This window comes from Pinus tabuliformis, chromosome 7 (genome assembly GCF_031772625.1).
Source record: "Pinus tabuliformis cultivar Carrire ecotype Pingquan chromosome 7, CPIR1, whole genome shotgun sequence".
Lineage (NCBI taxonomy): Eukaryota > Viridiplantae > Streptophyta > Pinopsida > Pinales > Pinaceae > Pinus > Pinus tabuliformis.
This window is the reverse complement of record NC_142293.1, coordinates 916,451,393-916,470,148: the sequence shown is the minus strand read 5'-3', so window position 1 is coordinate 916,470,148 and position 18,756 is coordinate 916,451,393. Positions and strand designations below refer to the sequence as shown.

The 18,756-nt window shown below is 42.2% G+C and overlaps 1 protein-coding gene across 1 annotated transcript in view; it reads right to left on the bottom strand.

Annotated features, from left to right (window-relative positions):
• LOC149250647 (putative acyl-activating enzyme 19) overlaps positions 1-18,756 on the bottom strand; it is a 467,065-nt gene that overhangs the window by 181,251 nt on the left and 267,058 nt on the right. The window contains 1 exon segment of the mRNA XM_089459163.1: positions 7,945-8,004. Within this exon segment, the coding sequence (XP_089315289.1) occupies positions 7,945-8,004 (60 nt within the window).

The following is an 18,756-nucleotide window of genomic DNA, read 5'->3' as shown; positions in this document are numbered from 1 at the left end:
TTTGTTTGGCAAGAAGACCACAAAAGGGCTTTTCAAGAAATCAAATGCGTTATTGCAAGAGCTCCTGTCTTAGTTAGTCCCGATTATTCCAAGGATTTCATGATTTTTTGTTTCGCTTCCAAAGATACCATTGCTAGTGTCCTGTTACAAAAGAATAAAGATGGTCACGAACAGCCTATTGCTTTCATGAGAAGAGCGCTTCAAATTTCCGAATTAAAGTACAATACCATGGAAAAGCAAGCTTATGCCCTAGTCAAGTCCCTTAAGTACTTCAAAACTTATGTGGGTTATTCTAAAATCATTGCTTTCGTCCCACATTCTGCTGTTAAAGATATATTAACTAAAATCGATTGCTTAGGGACTCGCGCTAGGCGGGTTACTAAAATACAAGAATATGATTTAGAAATCAGACTCACCAAGCTAGTCAAAGGCCAAGGTTTGGCTCAAATGTTGACTGAAGGTAATGAAAAGACTCTTGGTTTGTTTTGTCTTAGCGATCTATCTTCGCCTAAGTTGCAAAGATTAGGAGAGCATGAGTGGTACAAGGACATCATTTATTACTTGATGAATCTTACATGTCCTAGCCATTTAGTTGCGCATAAGAGAAGGGCTCTTAGACTAAAAGCCACTGAGTATTGCCTTATGAAGGATGGCCTTGGATGGAGAAATCCTGAAGGCATAGTACTTAGGTGTGTCAATGAAATTGAGTCCAAGAAATTAATCTCTGAGTTTCATTTAGGATTTTGTGGTGGTCATTATGCTGCTAGAACTACCGCCCACAAAATTCTGAGAGCTGGTTATTATTGGCCTTCAATTTTTCTGATGTGCATAAGTTTGTTAGGGCTTGTCAAGCCTGTCAACTATTCACTGGGAAACAGAAGCTTGCTGCCCTGCCCCTACAACTTGTCGTTGTAGAGGCACCTTTTCAGCATTGGGGTCTGGACTTCATCGGGAAGTTCCATGAAAATTCTAGCAATGGCTACTCATGGATTTTACTGCTACTGATTATTTCACTAAATGGGTTGAAGCCATTCTTGCTAAGAATGCCACTGAAAAGGTTATTATAGATTTCATTGAAAATAATATCATTACTAGATTTGGTGTCCCTGCTAAGATCACTACTGATAACGCCAAGGCTTTTAGCTCTTCAGAGTTTTCATCTTTCTGTTTCAATTATGGCATTATCTTATCTCATTCATCAAATTACTATCCTCAGGGTAATGGTCTGGCTGAATCAAGTAACAACAATCTCATAACCATTATCAAGAAGATAGTAGGGGAAAATTAGAGATCATGGGATAGCAAAATCAAGTATGCTTTATGGGCAGATAGGATCACTAAAAAGAAAGCTACTGTTTAAAATCTCCCTTCAATTTAGTTTATGGTTGGATGTAACCTTACCTGTGCACCTGAAATTTCCAGCTTATCAGCTCCTTCAGCATTTCTCTACTAATAAAGATGTTGTTCAAAATGGAATAGATCAGATTGTGGAGTTAGATGAAGCTCGTAGGACAGCTTTTGATGCTATATGTAAAAATCAATCTAACAATAAGAAAATCTTATAAATTTTCTCGATCTAGATCTTTGCAGGTGGGATATGGTACTTCTTTGGGATCGCAAGAATGAAAAACCAGGAAAACATAAGAAGTTCGACAGTTTGTGGTTGGGACCATACATCATTCGAGATATAGCTAGACCAAACTCATTCCACTTGAGCAGATTGGATGGTGAGCCACTTGATCTACCTACAAATGGCCAAATGCTCACACGGTTCTTCAAAGATGATATCTGATGCCATGGGGCATCCTTTGTATTTCTAACCCTACTCCTTGTCATTTCAGCATTTTATTTTTGTTTTAGGATTAGATTTACTTTCCTTGTTACTAGATAGTTAATACATGAAGAGCTTATAACTTTCATGTGCTTAATGTTATATGATGATTTTTGGATGGACGCTACTTATGTTTTGTTGTGTGTTGCGTGGATGCAGATTCTGGATTCTCACATTCCTACAATGCAGCAACGTGTCCCCAAGTAGAGCCAGATGTTGACCACTACGGGTCAACTACCCGTAGCAGTACACCCCCTTTTTTTCACAAAAGGGATAGCACTTGATCGATATATCTGTGCCATTCGACTGTCGTCATCAACTTGATCATGTTATGTTGTAAACCCAGTCTGCATGTGTAAATTGTAAATAATCTTAGCAGATCTGAGTCATGTATGTAAATTGCCTAGGTGGACCTAAGTTTCTAGTGATAATCTACGTTCCAAAAGGTTTTTCGTCTCACCAATCCATGATCGGTAGAGTTTTCCTTCAGCCTAACCCCAAAGCCAGAATGAATTTTGTCATTAGAATCTTAGGGGAATCCTAGTGCGTTGATCTGCTAGATTATATTTAGTTGCAGAACTGGGTGGTCTATGAGGGTCTATGTCAAATGGATTTTCCCCCTTGAGATGTACAATTGTAAAAGTCATGATGTAAAGTGTCTTGAGGGTTAGAAAATGTTTTAATCCCCTCATAAGTCCTAGGCCCTAGGTAATTTTTCCAAAGGCTAAGTTCGAGGATCCAAAAAATAAAAATTTTAAATTTTAAAAATAAATAAATAAAATAAAATAAAATTTTAAAAATAAATAAATAAAAATTAAAAAATAATAATAATAAGTCAAATTAAAATGCATTTAAAAATTCGACGGATGAGATTAAAAGAAATCTTGATCCTCATCAACGATCGAGATTAGTTTGACATGGATCACTCGAACTAGCTGTTGGGAATTTTTCCTTTAAATAGGGTGCTAGGGGTCATTTGAGATCATTCGATCTGTGAGTCTTGTGCCGAAGAAAGCTCTCTTGTAAACTTTTTCTTGTGCAATAAAGAAAGACTTTGGGGTTGAAATCTTGCTAGTTTTACTCTCCTGAAGTGCTGTAAGCTGCTTTATTTTCTGCATAATTTTATTTTCAACCATTAGTAATAGTTTGGTGAAGAGTGATGTTGAACACAGGTATCTTGTTTACTCACTAGGGTTTGAATGGTAATAAACTTTCTGAAAATAATGGCAAGTATTTCCATTAGACTTGGATTTTACTACTGTTTTTTTCCCTCTTTATTGATGGTTGAAGTGAGTTGTGCAAGAAAATCTAGATTGTATGGATCAGTGGGCGTTTGGGGAAGTTCTCGGCTAAACCAGCCAATTCCCGAAAAACATTCTCTTGTAGAGCCCAGCCAGTTTCGATTCTTGGTCTATCATTTAAATCTGTCTTTTGAATGCATGAGAGATTTCTGAAGTGTCTCATAGTAAATCTGAAATTTTGAAGTATTTTTGTGGATTATTGACAAATCTGGCTATTGTAGAGTCATAAATCTTTAAATATTGTAACTGGTTTGTAGGGTTTTAGTTTTAATCCTTGCATATATCATCTCTGGGTGTTTGTTTTGCCATTGCAGGTTGCAGGTCTGAGAAGAAATTTTTGTTTGAAGCCAGATCTAGGCCCTGGAGGGCAAGATCTGGCCTTAGGATTAGTTCTTGCAGGGTTTATCTAAAGAGATTTCAGTTTTTCAGGCTGTTTACTGTTGCCCAGGGTTTCAATTTTGCAGGAAAATTTTCAAATTTTTTTTTTAAAGGTGTACGCTGCCCTGGGCCTGCAACAAGCTCCCCATCTATTTTTCACGCATTACTTCTCTATTCCTTCACTCCATTGTCTTCTCTATACCTGCAACTTTCATCTCCTTCTACCCTCGACATCTCCAACTTCTCCACACCTCCGTCCAGCCTCATTTTTTCCCTCGCTCCAGCTCCCATGCATCCTGCAAAATATAAAAAAGAATAATTAAAAAAAAAAACAGGGTACTGCCAACCCCTCTACCACTGCATCTCCTAAGAATTTTCCATGCAAAACTCTGCCTACGTCAGTCCAACTCTTCATTTACGTTGCTCCCTCTCCACCATTTTCCCTTTCCATCCACGCAGCCCCTGTCCTAGGTATCCACGCAGCTCCTTAATCCGTCCACCTGCAAACATTCACATCACCACTCCTCCCTTGCATCCACCCTGTCATTGAACTGCTATTCGGTAGAGTTGCTCTCCCTTCAGGTATCCAAAGCCTACGCAGTCTTCGATCGTCCCTCAATCCGCTGCCAGCATCCTGCGTCCAAGCATCCTGCCACCTGCAAGTGCTCACAAGCTCCTCGACCTGCGTTGAAATCTCGACTGCCCATCTCATTGCCTGCAAAAAACGCATGATCTCCTCCTACGTGATCTCCCTCAGTTTTCTCGCGTTTTCCTTGCCGACTGCATAAAGGCAACAATAAAAAAATCAAAAATTCGACTTTCATATGTATGCGTTAATTTAAGTTAGGCTCAAGTTTGTTTTTCATGCAGATTTTGATTGGAATTGAATCTTTCTTTTATATCTTTCAGAAATCTAAAGTTCTGTTTCTTTTTTTAGACTTCGTTTTGCTTTTAGTTTTATAAAAAACAAATAAAAATTAAAAATTAAAAAAAAGGAATAAAAAGTTTTCTTTTATTTAGTTTTACAATGAAATTTTAAATTTAGATTAGTTTAAAATTTGATTTTTTTTAAGTTAGGTTTTAGTTTTAGTATATTTGCTTTTTCACTTAGTTTAGTTTAATGTTAATAATCTTTAAGTTTTATTTACTCTAGTTTTTGCTTAGTTCATTTTTGTTCTATTTAAAAATCATAAAAAATAAAAATAAAAAATATATAATATAAAAAAAAGGGGTTCTTTCATGGTTTAGGATTTAAATTTGGTTTAAATTTAGATTTTGAGTTATTTCGTTTAGTTTTTCTTTTAATTAAAAATTAAAAAATAAATAAAAAAATTAATAGATATATATATATATATATTGAATTATTTCTGTGTCACATTTAGTCTTAGCATACTTCATCATTTTGGTATATTTCGCTAAGGCTAATAGATTTTTGACATGGGATTAATGTTTATCATTTTTATGTGGTTAAACATGCTTAAATGTTCATTTGAAAATTAGCTATATGAAAGTGATAACTGGTTAGGATTTAAAATTTGTGTGGTTATTTAAAACATTTATCTTTTGAAATTTTAATTGCTAGATGATTATTAAACCGTTGTACTTTTGTTGAATATCTTGCATTTCGCTTGGGTTATTTAATGATAAATGATTGTTAATGGTGGAATTACAAAGATCATATTTTTTCAGCATTTGATAAACAATTATTTAATCATTAACTTCATAAGGCACTGGTCCATTAACTTCTAAAATCAATTAAGTGTTGTGTCTCCCAACCCAACTGGTCCACAGTTGGTCATCCTTTACCCCATAGGGTCTACCCCCCTTAGCCACGAGAGACGGCTTAAACGAAGAGATCGGGGATCAGGGTGACAGCCCCCGGTCTGAGCGTTGTCGTGACAATCTGTGTGACAACAGGGACCATGCGGTCAATGCAGTCAATCAATCCATCTCTAACCTACCCAATCAAAGCTTCTGCCTCCAAAGCTTTATAATGATACCTTGGGTCAAGAAAAAACCCAACTACATGTATAGGGCGATGGAGTTGATTGTTCCATCTTTCATCAATGATTGCCCAAATGGGCCCATACTTAGCCACTTTATCCTTGTATATTGTCTTTATTTTCTCCTTTGCTTGATCCATAGCATCATAAATGAAGCTCATAGCCAGTCTTTCCCCATCCACCAACCGCAACACCTTAACCAGTGACTCAATAAACTTCACAACCTTTGTTGCCTTTTTCCAAAATATTTCTTCATTAACTTTCTTTTTCACATCTTTGCCATCCTGTTTGCGAGACCATTAGAATTCATTCCATTCATCACTAGAAAACACGCTTTGCAAGTTTCTATGTTGGGAAAGCATAGATTGCAATGTCAAAAAATGAGTTGCAAATCTAGTGATGGTAGGCCTAATAATATCCCTGCCCCCTGTGTGTTTCCTCATCAGGCTGAAAATCCACGAGTGATTGTAGATCTATTTTGTTATGCTTTTGGCATGCTCTACAGTGTTCTTGACCCAATCTATTCTGTGAATATCCTCAAGCATGAGGTTTATGCAATGTGTGACACATGGGGTCCAAAAGATGGTTTTGTGTTTTTCATCTAACATTTTACCAGCAGAAACATATTTAGAGGCATTATCTGTGATGATTTGAACAACATTAGCCACCCGCACCTCTTCAACAACCTCATCCAAAAGCTGAAACAACAAGTGTGCATCTTTCACCCTATCAGATGCATCAACTGATTTAGAAACATGGTTCCTTGTGGGCAAAATATAAGAAAGTTTATGATGGTACAGTTCCTTTGATCATTCCATCCATCTGACATGATGGTACATCTTGTTTTTGCCCATAAGCTTTTGAAATCTTTTAAATATTCATCAACGGAGGAAACTTATTTTTGCAAAAGAGATCCCCTTAACTCATACATAGTAGGGCCTTTGAAGCCCCTTTCCAGCAACAAATATGGCATCAAACATAGGTTCATAATATGGTGAACGAGAAGCATTGAAGGGGATATTAGAATCATACCACCATCTAGCTATGTAATCACAGACAGTCTCTCTCAATTCTTTCTTCCAATGGCCATCTAAAGTGGGTTGCATATGACTTCTATTAGCTTGAGGACCATGTGCATCCAATGGATAGGAGGGTGTGAAATAACTTTTGATATTACCCCTCTTTTTCATTTTACCCTTACCTTTTTCTTGAATAGACTCCAAAGAGGGAGGAACATAGCAAAAGCAGTTGGATGCATTAGTGAAAGGGATAGATGAAGAGCCCTCATAATCAAAATTGGGGTTGGAAACCACCATTTGTTGTATACTCCTCTTCCACCCAATTTCAACCTATATTTCTTTTTGCCTAACTTTTTCTTGCTCAAACTTCTCAAAGTTATCTAGCAACTCCTTCCTAATCTCACCAATTTGTGCTTATGGTGCTTCACATGGAGTAATTTGGCCTCTAATACTAGCCAAGTGTTGTTTCATCCTATGAATGCCCCTCCACCCCCCTTAATTTTTCTATGACAAAGTTTGCAATGCATTTTATTATCAATCATTTCAGCATATGCCCAAGCAACATCTTTCAATCTAGGAGCCATTTTCTGATATTTGGACTTGGAAATGAAAGGAAAAAATCTGAAAATGAAAAGAAAAAAAAACCATTGCTTCAATGTTCATTTCTTTTACAAAAAAAAAATTATTTTTAATTTCCAGATTTGCACAAAAAAGCACACAAAAACAGATTTTAGAAGTGAAAAAAAAAATACCTCTAGGCACAAACCGCCTCCTCAATGCTGCTCCAATGGCTGCCCAAGAAGCTCCTCATTGTTCCTCCAATGATTGCCTAAGACTCCTCACTACTGCTCCAAAAACAAACTCCTCACAAATTCTCACACAAATGCAATGAGATAACTATGAGAAAATGTGAGGGGGTTGGGTAGCTTTTAGCGGCATGGGAGAGGTAAATGGACCTCAAAATAACCTAAAACCCAATTAGAATCAAGTTAAGGGTCCGTTTTCCCCCCAAAAAGTTGGCTGGGCGTGTTTGGGCATGGCTGGCCAAACCGGCTGGTTTAACTCAGGCTCAGCCGAGCCGGCCAGTTTGTTACCGAACCGGCCGAGTCAGTGACTGGTTCAGTAACAAACCAGCCACCGGGCCGTTTTTCTGCCGAGCCGGACCGGTCAAGGCTCTGGCTCGGCCGTTTTTTAAAACACTTAGTTCATAATTACATAATTATATAAATTCTATTTCAGAGAAATCAGATTTGCCAGTACAGCTAAATGGTACAGCTACTTATATTTTCTTATCATAGAATTAGAGTCAGCATGCATGCAAGCTTTATATTAATAATGCTTGGATTCAAATTAGAAATCAATGCTATATGTGTTCAAATTAAAAATAAAATTATGTTGTGAACATTGAATACCTCTAAATTTATTGCTGTCACTCTTCCACTTGTAGCTGCAACATAAACCTTGTTCCTAACCTGAATAACACATCCAAGTGCATTACATTCAAATATCACTAATCCCTTCAACGCTATTTACGGATTTTGAATATGTGTGTATCAAAATGCTAAACAGCTCAGAACTACCCAGCAAAGTTCAATGCAATCTACGAAAAAGAGCCACAATTTACAAAGAGGCAACCATCAAGATGGCAGCAATAACTTACACATAAAATGTGTTTATGAAAAATAACTGCAACAATGGAAAAAACAATGGTAATTATTCTTAGTTTATTTCTTTAATCCCTTTTTCTGAATTCTATTATAAAAATCCTTAAGCATATGTAGAGAAATATCCAAACAATCCAAAGACTGTCATTGAAATTTTATGGTTACATATCAGTTTATCCAATGTCATGGGACAAGTGACAAATCATTTAATCTTTCAAATTATAGGGCAGTGGTAGACTCCTGACTCCAGACATCCTATCAACAGGTTCAGACCAAACAGTAACATAGTAATGAGTTAAATACAAATGGGGATGATTGTTAATTTCACTTACAACCAGTTTAGATCCATGTTAGCCCCAGATCTATCAAGTGCTGAAAGGGATCAAATCGCTTGAGGTGTAATTTTTTTATTATTCAAGATGGATCTAGGTTGGTTGTAATCTCATCCAACTCAGTAGAACTCCAAACTCAAACTTATGCATATATGAATACATAAAAATACAGTTTGATTATTGGCAAGGTATTTACATTTGTATAGTAACAATCTTTTTATGTAAATATCATTATCTATAATATTTTTATTTATCTCCAAATCTGGTATCTCTCCCTTTATCTCTCCATGTAGCAGTTTTTATATTAGGTGTGCATATCAAATCTCTCTCTATTTCATATATATAAAAAAATTTCATTTGTATCTATATTTGGCTAACATATAGTATTATTATTGGTTACAAGTATTATATTTGTTTTGAAACTGACATCTGATGACATAAGTGTTACCCACACACATGACAACATCTCTATCACACAGGATTGTGGAACTGTAACTCCCAGCATGATGAACATGATGGCAGGGAAGAAGACTACGATATCTAGATCCACAATCATTCTTAACAAAAGTAGCAATATCAATGAGAACGCAGGGATAGCAGCCATCTTCATATCAAATATTTATTCCTTTAAATTCCAAAGCATATGTCCAGCATACCTGGGAAGACAAAAATGATGGCCAGTTGTTAATCAACATAAAATTTCTTTTCCACTTGTTAAACAGTTCACAGAAAGGAACTCTGGCCATTACAAGATGGGAAATTGAAATATTGTGGTCATAAAAGTATTGGGTATCTGCTCTTTCAAGACTCTCGAACAACATCTAGAAATTTAAATGTGGAAACTTATATCACATATAGAAATTTTATAAACCATAGTTGCAGGAAACAACCCCTTCCTCCCCCCAACACTCCAACCCTAGAACCACAAACTGACCTTGGAACCACACTCAACACCTTTTGGGCACGCTCCCTACCAATTCGAGAGCATTGTGCTCCCAAGCATGCTCCTTGAACCAAGGAATGCACTCCCAAGGCATACCCTGGGCACACCTTGTGTTGATTTGGGGTAGCATCGGATGTGCTCTAGCCACGAAATTTGGTGAAGAGATTGGGGCACATGAGATCTCCAATACCCAAAAAGGGTTTGGGCAGATTCTAAACAGTTTGGGAGATATTAAAATAATTAATATTTTTAATGGAATCCCTAAGTCTAAACTTACGGAAATTAAAGTATTAATGTGAATTAAAATAAAACTGTGCTAGAATGGTCCAAAAGACATGGATCAAGCCAGATCTAATCTTAGCCGTCTATTAGGGACTTAATCTTGGTCGTTGATTTGTCAACGAGAAAAGTATAAGAGGAGGCTTGAGGGTCACTTGGAGAATACACCAGAGTGATCAGTGATTCTATTCTCTAGAGCGGGGTTTGCTAAGAGAGATAGAATCAGTGATCAGAGTTGCAGCTGAGGGGCATTGAGTACAGAGAAACAGAGAGGCAGAGATAGTGCTGGAAGAGCAGCGCAGTAGGCAGAGAGAGTGACGCAGTAGTAGCCAAGGCTCATGCAGAGGCAGTCAGGAGCTACGCAGAGCTTCATAGAGGCCAGCGTTGCTAACGCAGAGGGCCAGAAGGCTGAAGCAGGGCCTCCTAAGGCTAACGCAAACCCATTCAGGTGACACAGGGCCAGTTCTTGGCAAAGAGGGGTTGACATAGTCCAAAAAGGCAGACGCTGGGATTTCTGGGGCAGATTGGTGCAAAGGAGTTGCCGGAAGGTTTATCTGGGGTTTCAGCTGGGATATTTGTCTCAAACTAAGCAGTATTACTGCCAAGGAAATTCTTTGTTGGGTAAGCTGGATTTGGCACCCAGATTGTACTCTGATATTGCTTAATAAGAAAACCCTCAGATAGTTGCACCAGTTTTCCCACATTGGGTTTTTCCAAGGACATTAGTCCAAAAATAACGGTGTCATTTGGTGTGATTGTTTTTGTTTCCTTCAGTTGTTGATCTGTAATATGTTGAGCATGCACTAGTGTTTATTTTCAATATTTACATTGTAAATAACTTGTTAAGTAATAGAACAAGTAGGTAGAAATAAATCAGATAAAGTGCATGAAGGCTTTCTAACTGGTAGACTTAGAAACTTCAACATGGTATCATAGCGTGATTGCAGATCACAGGAGAACTAAGGACATCAGCCGAGCGGAGCAACAGGAGCAAAGAACAGTTGTCCCGAGGTGACAGAAGTTGTTTCTAGCAGAGTAGCAACAAGGTAAGGGTGACGCAGTGCCTGCGTCATCAAGGGTGAGCCAGGAAGAGGCATCGCAGAGGCTAAGGAAGGAAAAGGGAGCCTCACACAGAAGCTAAGAAGGTTGACGCAGTTGGTTGAGGAGGCTTGGTTGTTGGTGTCAGGATTGCGCAGAGCCTAGGAGCTCTCACCTTCAGGTTGTTGCGGTTTAGAAGGCTATGGGAACATTGCAAAGCGGAGCTAGTGAGGTACTATAGTCTACCGAGGGTTTCTAGCTGAGAAACTCGGATCAGTGGTGCGGTTGCACAGACGATTAGAGTAGGGGGCATCTCTACATCGGCAAAAGGATTTCTAGGAGGGAAATCGAGACTCAGAGGGAGTCAAATCGAGAACTTCCAAGAGGGAAGTAGAAGAGCATCATGGCACTACATGGAGTAAGAGACCAGGACAGGCTGGACAGAGCATCGAACTTCGCAGTCTGGAAGGCCAGAATCTTATTGGTACTTGACAGAAATCGTGTCAAGAACTTCACCTTGAAGATTATAGCTATACCTGTCGACCCAAATGATAACGACAAGTACGAGGAGGCAATGGCGAGGGCCAAGAGCATCATCCTTGACAGGGTTAAGGACCATGTAGTACCACACATTGCTGAGAAGGAAACGGCATATGAGATGTGGGAGGCCCTCAAGAAATTGTACCAGCATACTTCTGTGCAGAGAAGAATGTTACTAGAAAATCAGCTGAGGTCGTGTCAGATAAAGAAGGGAGAACCAATTGACACCTTACTCGAAGGACTGAATGAGATCCGAGATTAGTTGACTGTTATAGAAGCCATGCCAGATCAGGAATGGATGGTGAGGACAACCCTGAATGCTGTCTCAGAAGCCTGGGAGGTATTTGTACAGAGTATACTGGGCAGAGGGACACTTCCACCTTGGGATGAGATGTGGGCGGCTCTTCGCCAAGAAGAGATCAGACGGCAGTCAAAGGCGGGAAGCAGCAGTAAGGGGATCAAAGTCAAACAAGAGGAGTGTAATATTCCTAATTAGCCACGGCTAATTGGAATATTCGGTTTTGCTCAATTTTGCCTTCTATAGTTATTTATAAATAAAAAGGTGAGGAAAGGGGGACATAACTCACTTTTTGAATAAAGTCACTCCCTAGTAGCACAACGTTGTAACTTAAAAGGGGAGCCAAGGGGGCCAAGGGACCACGTAGAGAAGGTGCCCACATAGACACTTGGAGGGACTGCGCAGATGGAGAAGGAGCACGTGGCAAGAGAAAGGCTACGTTGGAGAAGGTGGGCCTTAGGGTTTTGAGAGAGGCCAACGCTATAAAGGAGAGAGGAACCTCCTCATTTTGGAATCAGATTATGTTGCATTTGAGCTAGTCATTTCGACTTAGAGCACACTAGCTGTTTAGCCTGTCTACAGCACTATTTAGTGCAACGAGTGTCTCCGTTTGGAGATCTCACCCTTAGCCTCGCGAGACGTCGAGTGCCTACTCAGGCAAGGTAGTTTCATCAGTATTTTGCAGGAGGAGCGATTTTTGGAGTTGAGGAGGAACTGAGCATTTTGATGACTGCGCAGTCTTGAGAGGGGAGGACGCAGTCTCTTTTGGTAGGAGCTCCGGATTGGGTTTATGTGGAGGATTTCAGCGTGGAGATTGAGCAAGGGATTAGCCCTTGCATATTGGAGGATTTTGGCAAAGTTTCCGGTAGAGTTTTCGAGGATTCTCTTTAGGAGCAGCGCAGAGCCTTGAGGGATAGCGTAGATCCTCAAGGGGGTGATTTTTGAGGGTCAGCTATTTTAGAAAATCTTTCTAGGATTTTCTGGGTTTATTGAGCAGAGGTTGATTCTAGAGTTTCAACATTTTTTTAGGAAGGGAACAGCCCCAAATCCTCACTTGATGCCAGCAGTAGCAGCAGCGCAGCAGTTCTCCGGCAGCTTGGACGCAGTTCAGAGAGAGGCCATTTCCTTACTATTCTGGGTGTATTTCTTCACTTGCCTTGTGGAAGTCGAGGTGCTATCTTTCTGATCACCTCTTGTACTCTTTCCATTACTCAGTATAATAAAATGGCTTAGCATTTCTCTCTGCATTCCTCGAGTATCTGCTTATATTCCATGTATACATTATTGTATGTTGCACTAATGTTATTTTTGTTTTATCTCTTTGAGCACCCCGACTACTATATTGCTTGTGTTTGAGGGATACCCCTGATAGGGGATATTACAGTGGTATCAGAGCATAGATCTAGCTCAGCCTGTGGAGTTAGCAGTCTATGACACTGAGGGAGAAGCCCTACATCTGTTACAAAGGTAGGAAATACAAAGATATTGAACATAGGTTAGAGAACACTTACGGAGAGGAAGATTGTGTTCAGGTGGTGGACACAGAACAGGAGGAGCCTGTGGTGAACACAGAACAGGAAGAGCCTGTGGTGGACGCAGAGCAGGAGGATCCAATGGCAGATGAGGACGGGAAGAGATTTGTGGACATGCTCCTCAAATTAGTGCAGGATCTGTACACGCAGATCGAGGTGATGGGGCAAAGATTCACAGCGGTGGAGGCTAGACAGCGCGAAAACCCACGGGTTTTCCAGGTTGGTGAGGGATCAGGTACATCCCACCATTTTCCAGAGCAGGGTGCCACTCAGCGTGATAGTACTCAGCAGATGGCCTCACATGCCCATACACATTCTACCATGCCCACTTTCCTAGGAGCAAACACGAGGGTCGGAGCCCAGCAGGAGACAGAGCCCGGTCATATGGGTGATTATTTTGCAGAATACCAGGCCTATGGGCAGGAGTTCAGCGATGCTCTCTCCTTCAGAGACTTTGTTCAGCTGTAGCGGGATAGTAGACCCCGCGACCATCACAGAGGATACTGGCATTATCACAATGGAGACACCCACCGCACAGCTAGTAGATTCTACTTGCCTACGTTTGATGGCTCATCAAACAGCTTGGCAAAGTCTTGGGTGGAGAAGCTGAACATCTATTTCCAGCTTAACCAGATGTCAGAGACAGAGGCCATCAAGGTGGCGACATTACATTTGGATGGTGAGGCCCAGGACTGGTGGTTCCATGGGATGGTTACACTCGGACACTCCACAGTGACGACATATGCCGAGTTCACCAGGAGATTGATAGAGAGGTTTGATCGGGGGGGATCTGGAACAACACTTTGTTGAGCTGACGAGGCTCAAACAGACCGGGAACCCAAAGACGTACATTGCAGACTTCTTGAGAGTTTCAGTGATGGTGCCAAATGTATCCGCGGCACGGAGGATCTACATGTTCGTTGAGGGGTTAGCAGAGCCACTTCGGGGTCTAGTCAGATCCACTAGACTAGCCACACTCCAGGATGCTATTAGCAAGACCCGAGACTTACAGGATGCCTTACCCAGGACCTGGAAATTTCACCCCCAGAGACAGGCTTTCCAGCCTAAGGGGAAGGATGTGAGGATTCTGCCTCCAAAGGAGAATCCAGGATGAGCACAGATTGATGATGATCCCAGGAGGGAGCTGAAGAACAAGCGGTTGTGCTTTACCTGTCAAGAGTCGTGGGCAACGAGACATAGATGTGCTACTGGAAAAGCACATTTTAAGGAGGTCTTCTCCGAGAGCAACGGGGAAGAGAATGGGGAGGATGATGTGGAGGCAGGAGGTAGTCATGTCGCGCAGGATCCTGTGCCACCTCCACCACCAGCAACAGGTGGTGCAGCTTTTGCACCTACCAGAGGGGCCCTTGCAGCATTGCGAGGAGTTCCCAAGTATTTGACGTTGCACGTACAGGGGACAATACGTGGCCAGCAAGTATCAGTTTTGGTTGACAGTGGGGCAACCCACAACTTCATCAATGCACAGATGGTTGAGCGGAGAGGTATACAGATAGAGAGCTTCGATGGCTTTTTAGTTTTGGTCCCAGGAGATCAGACCATGGTGTGCGCTCGTTATTTCCCAGAGTTATCAGTGACGATGGGCACCTACACACTAACTGACCACTTTTTCGTGGTCAATATTCCAAACACCAACCTGATACTGGGTGTTCAGTGGCTTATCACTCTAGGGAAGGTCACGACAGATTGGAAGGCCCTAGAGATGGAGTGGGATGATGAGAAGACAGGGAGGCATGAGAAGATACGGGGACAGCACACATATCCACCTCAAATTGTTTCGGCTCATCCGACGGAGGCAATCTTCCGGAAGGGAGACGTAGAGTGGGCAGTGGAGTTGCGTGCATCAGAGGCAGGGACTACAGGGTAGACTGTGCACCCAGAGATACAGTCCATCCTTGACCAGTATGCCACAGTGTTTAGGGAGATTCCGCCGGGACAGCCACCGGACCGGGGGTTTGAGCACACCATTGAGCTTGAGCAGGGCATACAGGCAGTGATTACTACCCCCTATAGGCATCCCAAGGCCTATCGGGATGAGATTGAGCGGGCCATTCAGGAGTTGTTGGCTCTTGGGCACATTTGGCCAAGCATGAGTCCTTTTGCTTCTTCTGTGGTGTTGGTGAAGAAGAAGGACGGCACATTAAGGATGTGCATTGACTACAGGGCCCTAAACAAGAAGACCCTAAAAAACCCAGGATCGATGAGTTGATGGATGAGTTGAGAGGAGCACGGTTCTTCTCAAAGATTGATTCGAGATCTGGGTACCATCAGATTCGCGTGAGGGAGTTGGACATTCCCAAGACTGCCTTCAGGTGTCACTATGGGCAATTTGAGTTTTTAGTGATGCCCTTCGGGCTAACCAATGCCCCAGCTACATTCCAATCCTGCATGAATCACATCTTCCGCAGTCACTTAAGGAAGTTTGTGTTGGTGTTCTTTGACGATATTCTCATTTACAGCAGGACTTGGGAGGGGCATCTCCAGCACATTGAGACAGTGTTGCGCATCTTGGAGCAGCAGTTCTATGCCAAGCTCTCCAAGTGTCAGTTTGGGTTGACAGAGATGTTGTACTCGGGACACATCATAGGTGTGGACGGAGTGAGAGTCCACGAGGAGAAGATCAGGGCTATCAGAGATTCGCCGGAGCCGCGGAACGTGACAGAACTTCGGGGATTCATTGGCATTTGTACTTACTACCAGAAGTTCGTCAAGAGTTTCTCACAGCTTGATGCACCCCTGACAGATCGGACGAGGAAGGGGGCATTCAATTGGTCGGATACAGCATAGCGAGCCTTTGACAGGCTCAAGGAGGTTATGAGCAACTGCCCAGTGCTTGTATTGCCAGATTTTTCGCAGCCATTTGTTTTGGAGTGTGATGCGTCGGGAGAGGGGATCGGCACAGTGTTGATGCAGGGAGGTCACCCTATAGCCTTTGAGAGTCGGAAGCTCCTTCCGCATGAAAGGTTGTATCCTATATACGACAAGGAGATGCTGGCCATTATGCATGCATTGGCCAAATTCCGGCAGTGTTTAGTGGGTAACAGGTTCAAGGTGAGGACTGATCACAATAGCCTCAGGTTCTTTTTGGAGCAGAAACAGCTACAGGAGAGGCAGCAGAAGTGGATCAGTAAGATCCAAGCGTATGACTTTGACATTGAGTATGTCAAGGGCAAGAACAACGTGGTAGCAGATGCCCTTTCACGTAGACCAGCCACATTGTCTCTTATGAGCTTGGACACAGACTGGAGGGCTAGACTCTTAGTAGAGTACTCCAAGGACAGATTTGCATGTGAGGTTCTGGATGGGTAGGTGGCAGATGACAGGTACAGGGTAGTCGATGAGATCATCTACTATAGGGACCAGATCTTCTTGACTGAGAGATCTCAGCTCAAGAAGAAGATACTTCAGGCATCACATGATTCACCATTGGTCGGCCATCATGGGTTTACCAAAACCTATAAGGCCATTAGAGAGAGGTTCTCATGGAAGGGCCTCAAGGAGGACGTACTCCAACATATCCAGGAGTGCGATATTTTCCAGAGGAACAAGGGGGAGATGAGCCATCCCGCAAGATTATTGCAGCCTCTTCCCATTCCGGAGGGGAAATGGGAGAGTATTTTGATGGACTTCATCACAAGGTTGCCCATGGTGCAGGGCAAGGATTGTATCTTTGTCGTCGTTGATCGACTGACAAAGTACGCACACTTTTTCGCCATATCCGCACACTACACAGCAGCGCAGGTGGTCGAGTTGTTCTTCAGAGAGGTCTTTAGGCTGCATGGCCTTCCTAAGACCATCATCACTGACAGGGACAGCCATTTCATGGGCGGATTTTGGCAGGAGCTTTTCTGGTTGGTGGGGACAGAGTTGACACCGAGTACCAGTTATCACCCACAGACGGACGGGCAAACAGAGATAGTTAACAAGTGGCTAGAGGGCTACTTGCGTAACTATGTCAGTGGGCAGCAGCAAGCATGGTTGAAGTGGTTGCATCTGGGGGAGTACTGCTACAACACTACACATCACATGTCCATTGGTATGTCACCATTCTATGCTTTGTATGGATATCATCCTTTGTCTTTTGTTGACGTGATGTTTGGTGCGAGCAAGGCTCCAAGAGCCAAGATTTGGATCCAAGAGAGTCAAGATATCCTCCGAGCTCTCAAGGATAATATGGCTACATTGTAGAACCAGGAGAAGTTGTATGCTGACAAGGGTTGGGTAGAGAGACAATTTGAGGTAGGGGACTTGGTCTACCTACGATTACAACCGTACCGACAGTTGTCACTGAAGCAGAAGGGAGCGGAGAACCTCAAGCCCCACTTTTATGGGCCATACAGGGTGATACGCAGGATTGGACAGGTTGCGTATGAATTGGAGCTGCCCCAAGGCAGCAAGATTCATAACGTTTTCATGTATCATGCCTGAAGAAGGCATTGGGGCAGCAGGTGACAGTGACAGATGAGCTACCACCCATGGATGATGAGGGGCATTTGGTGTTGCATCCAGAGGCTATTATTGATACCAGGGAGAGGCAGCTGCGGAGCAAGACGGTCTGGGAATTCTTGGTGAAGTGGAAGAATTTACCAGATGAGGATGCCACTTGCGAGAGTGAGAGAATTTTGCAGCATCCATCACTTCAGTTGCTTGAAGACAAGCAACATTTTGCCTGGGGAGTCTGTAATATTCCTAATTAGCCATGGCTAATTGGAATATTCGATTTTGCTCAATTTTGCCTTCTATAGTTATTTATAAATAAAAAGGTGAGGAAAGGGAGACATAACTCACTTTCTGAATAAAGTCACTCCCTAATAGCACAACGTTGTAACTTAAAAGGAGGGCTAAGGGGGCCAAGGGACCATGTAGAGAAGGGGCCCATTAGACACTTGGAGGGACTGCGCAGATGGAGAAGGAGCACGTGGCAAGAGAAAGGCTACGTTGGAGGAGGTGGGCCTTAGGGTTTTGAGACAGGCCAACGCTATAAAGGAGAGAGGAGCCTCCTCATTTTGGCATCAGATTATGTTGAATTTGAGCTAGTCACTTTGACTTAGAGCACGCTGGCTGTTTAGCCCGTCTGCAGCACTGTTTAGTGCAACGAGTGTCTCCGTTCAGAGATCTCACCCTTAGCCCTGAGGGACTTCGAGTGCCTGCTCGGACAAGGTAGTTTCATCAGTATTTTGCAGGAGGAGCGATTTCTGGAGTTGAGGAGGAATTGAGAATTTTGATGACTGTGCAGTCTTGAGAGGGGAGGACGCAGTCTCTTTTGGCAGGAGCTCTGGATTGGGTTTATGTGGAGGATTTGAGCTTGGAGATTGAGCAAGGGATCAACCCTTGCATATTGGAGGATTTTGGCAGAGTCTCGAGTAGAGTTTTGGAGGATTCTCTTCAAGAGCAGCACAGAGCCTTGGGGGATAGCGTAGATCCTCAAGGGGGTGATTTTCGGGGGTCAGTTATTTTAGAAAAGCTTTCTGGGCTTTTCTGGGTTTATTGAGCAGAGGTGGATTCCAGAGTTTCAGCATTTTCTGAGGGGAACAGCCCCAAATCCTCACTTGATTCCAGCAGTAGCAACAGCACAACAAT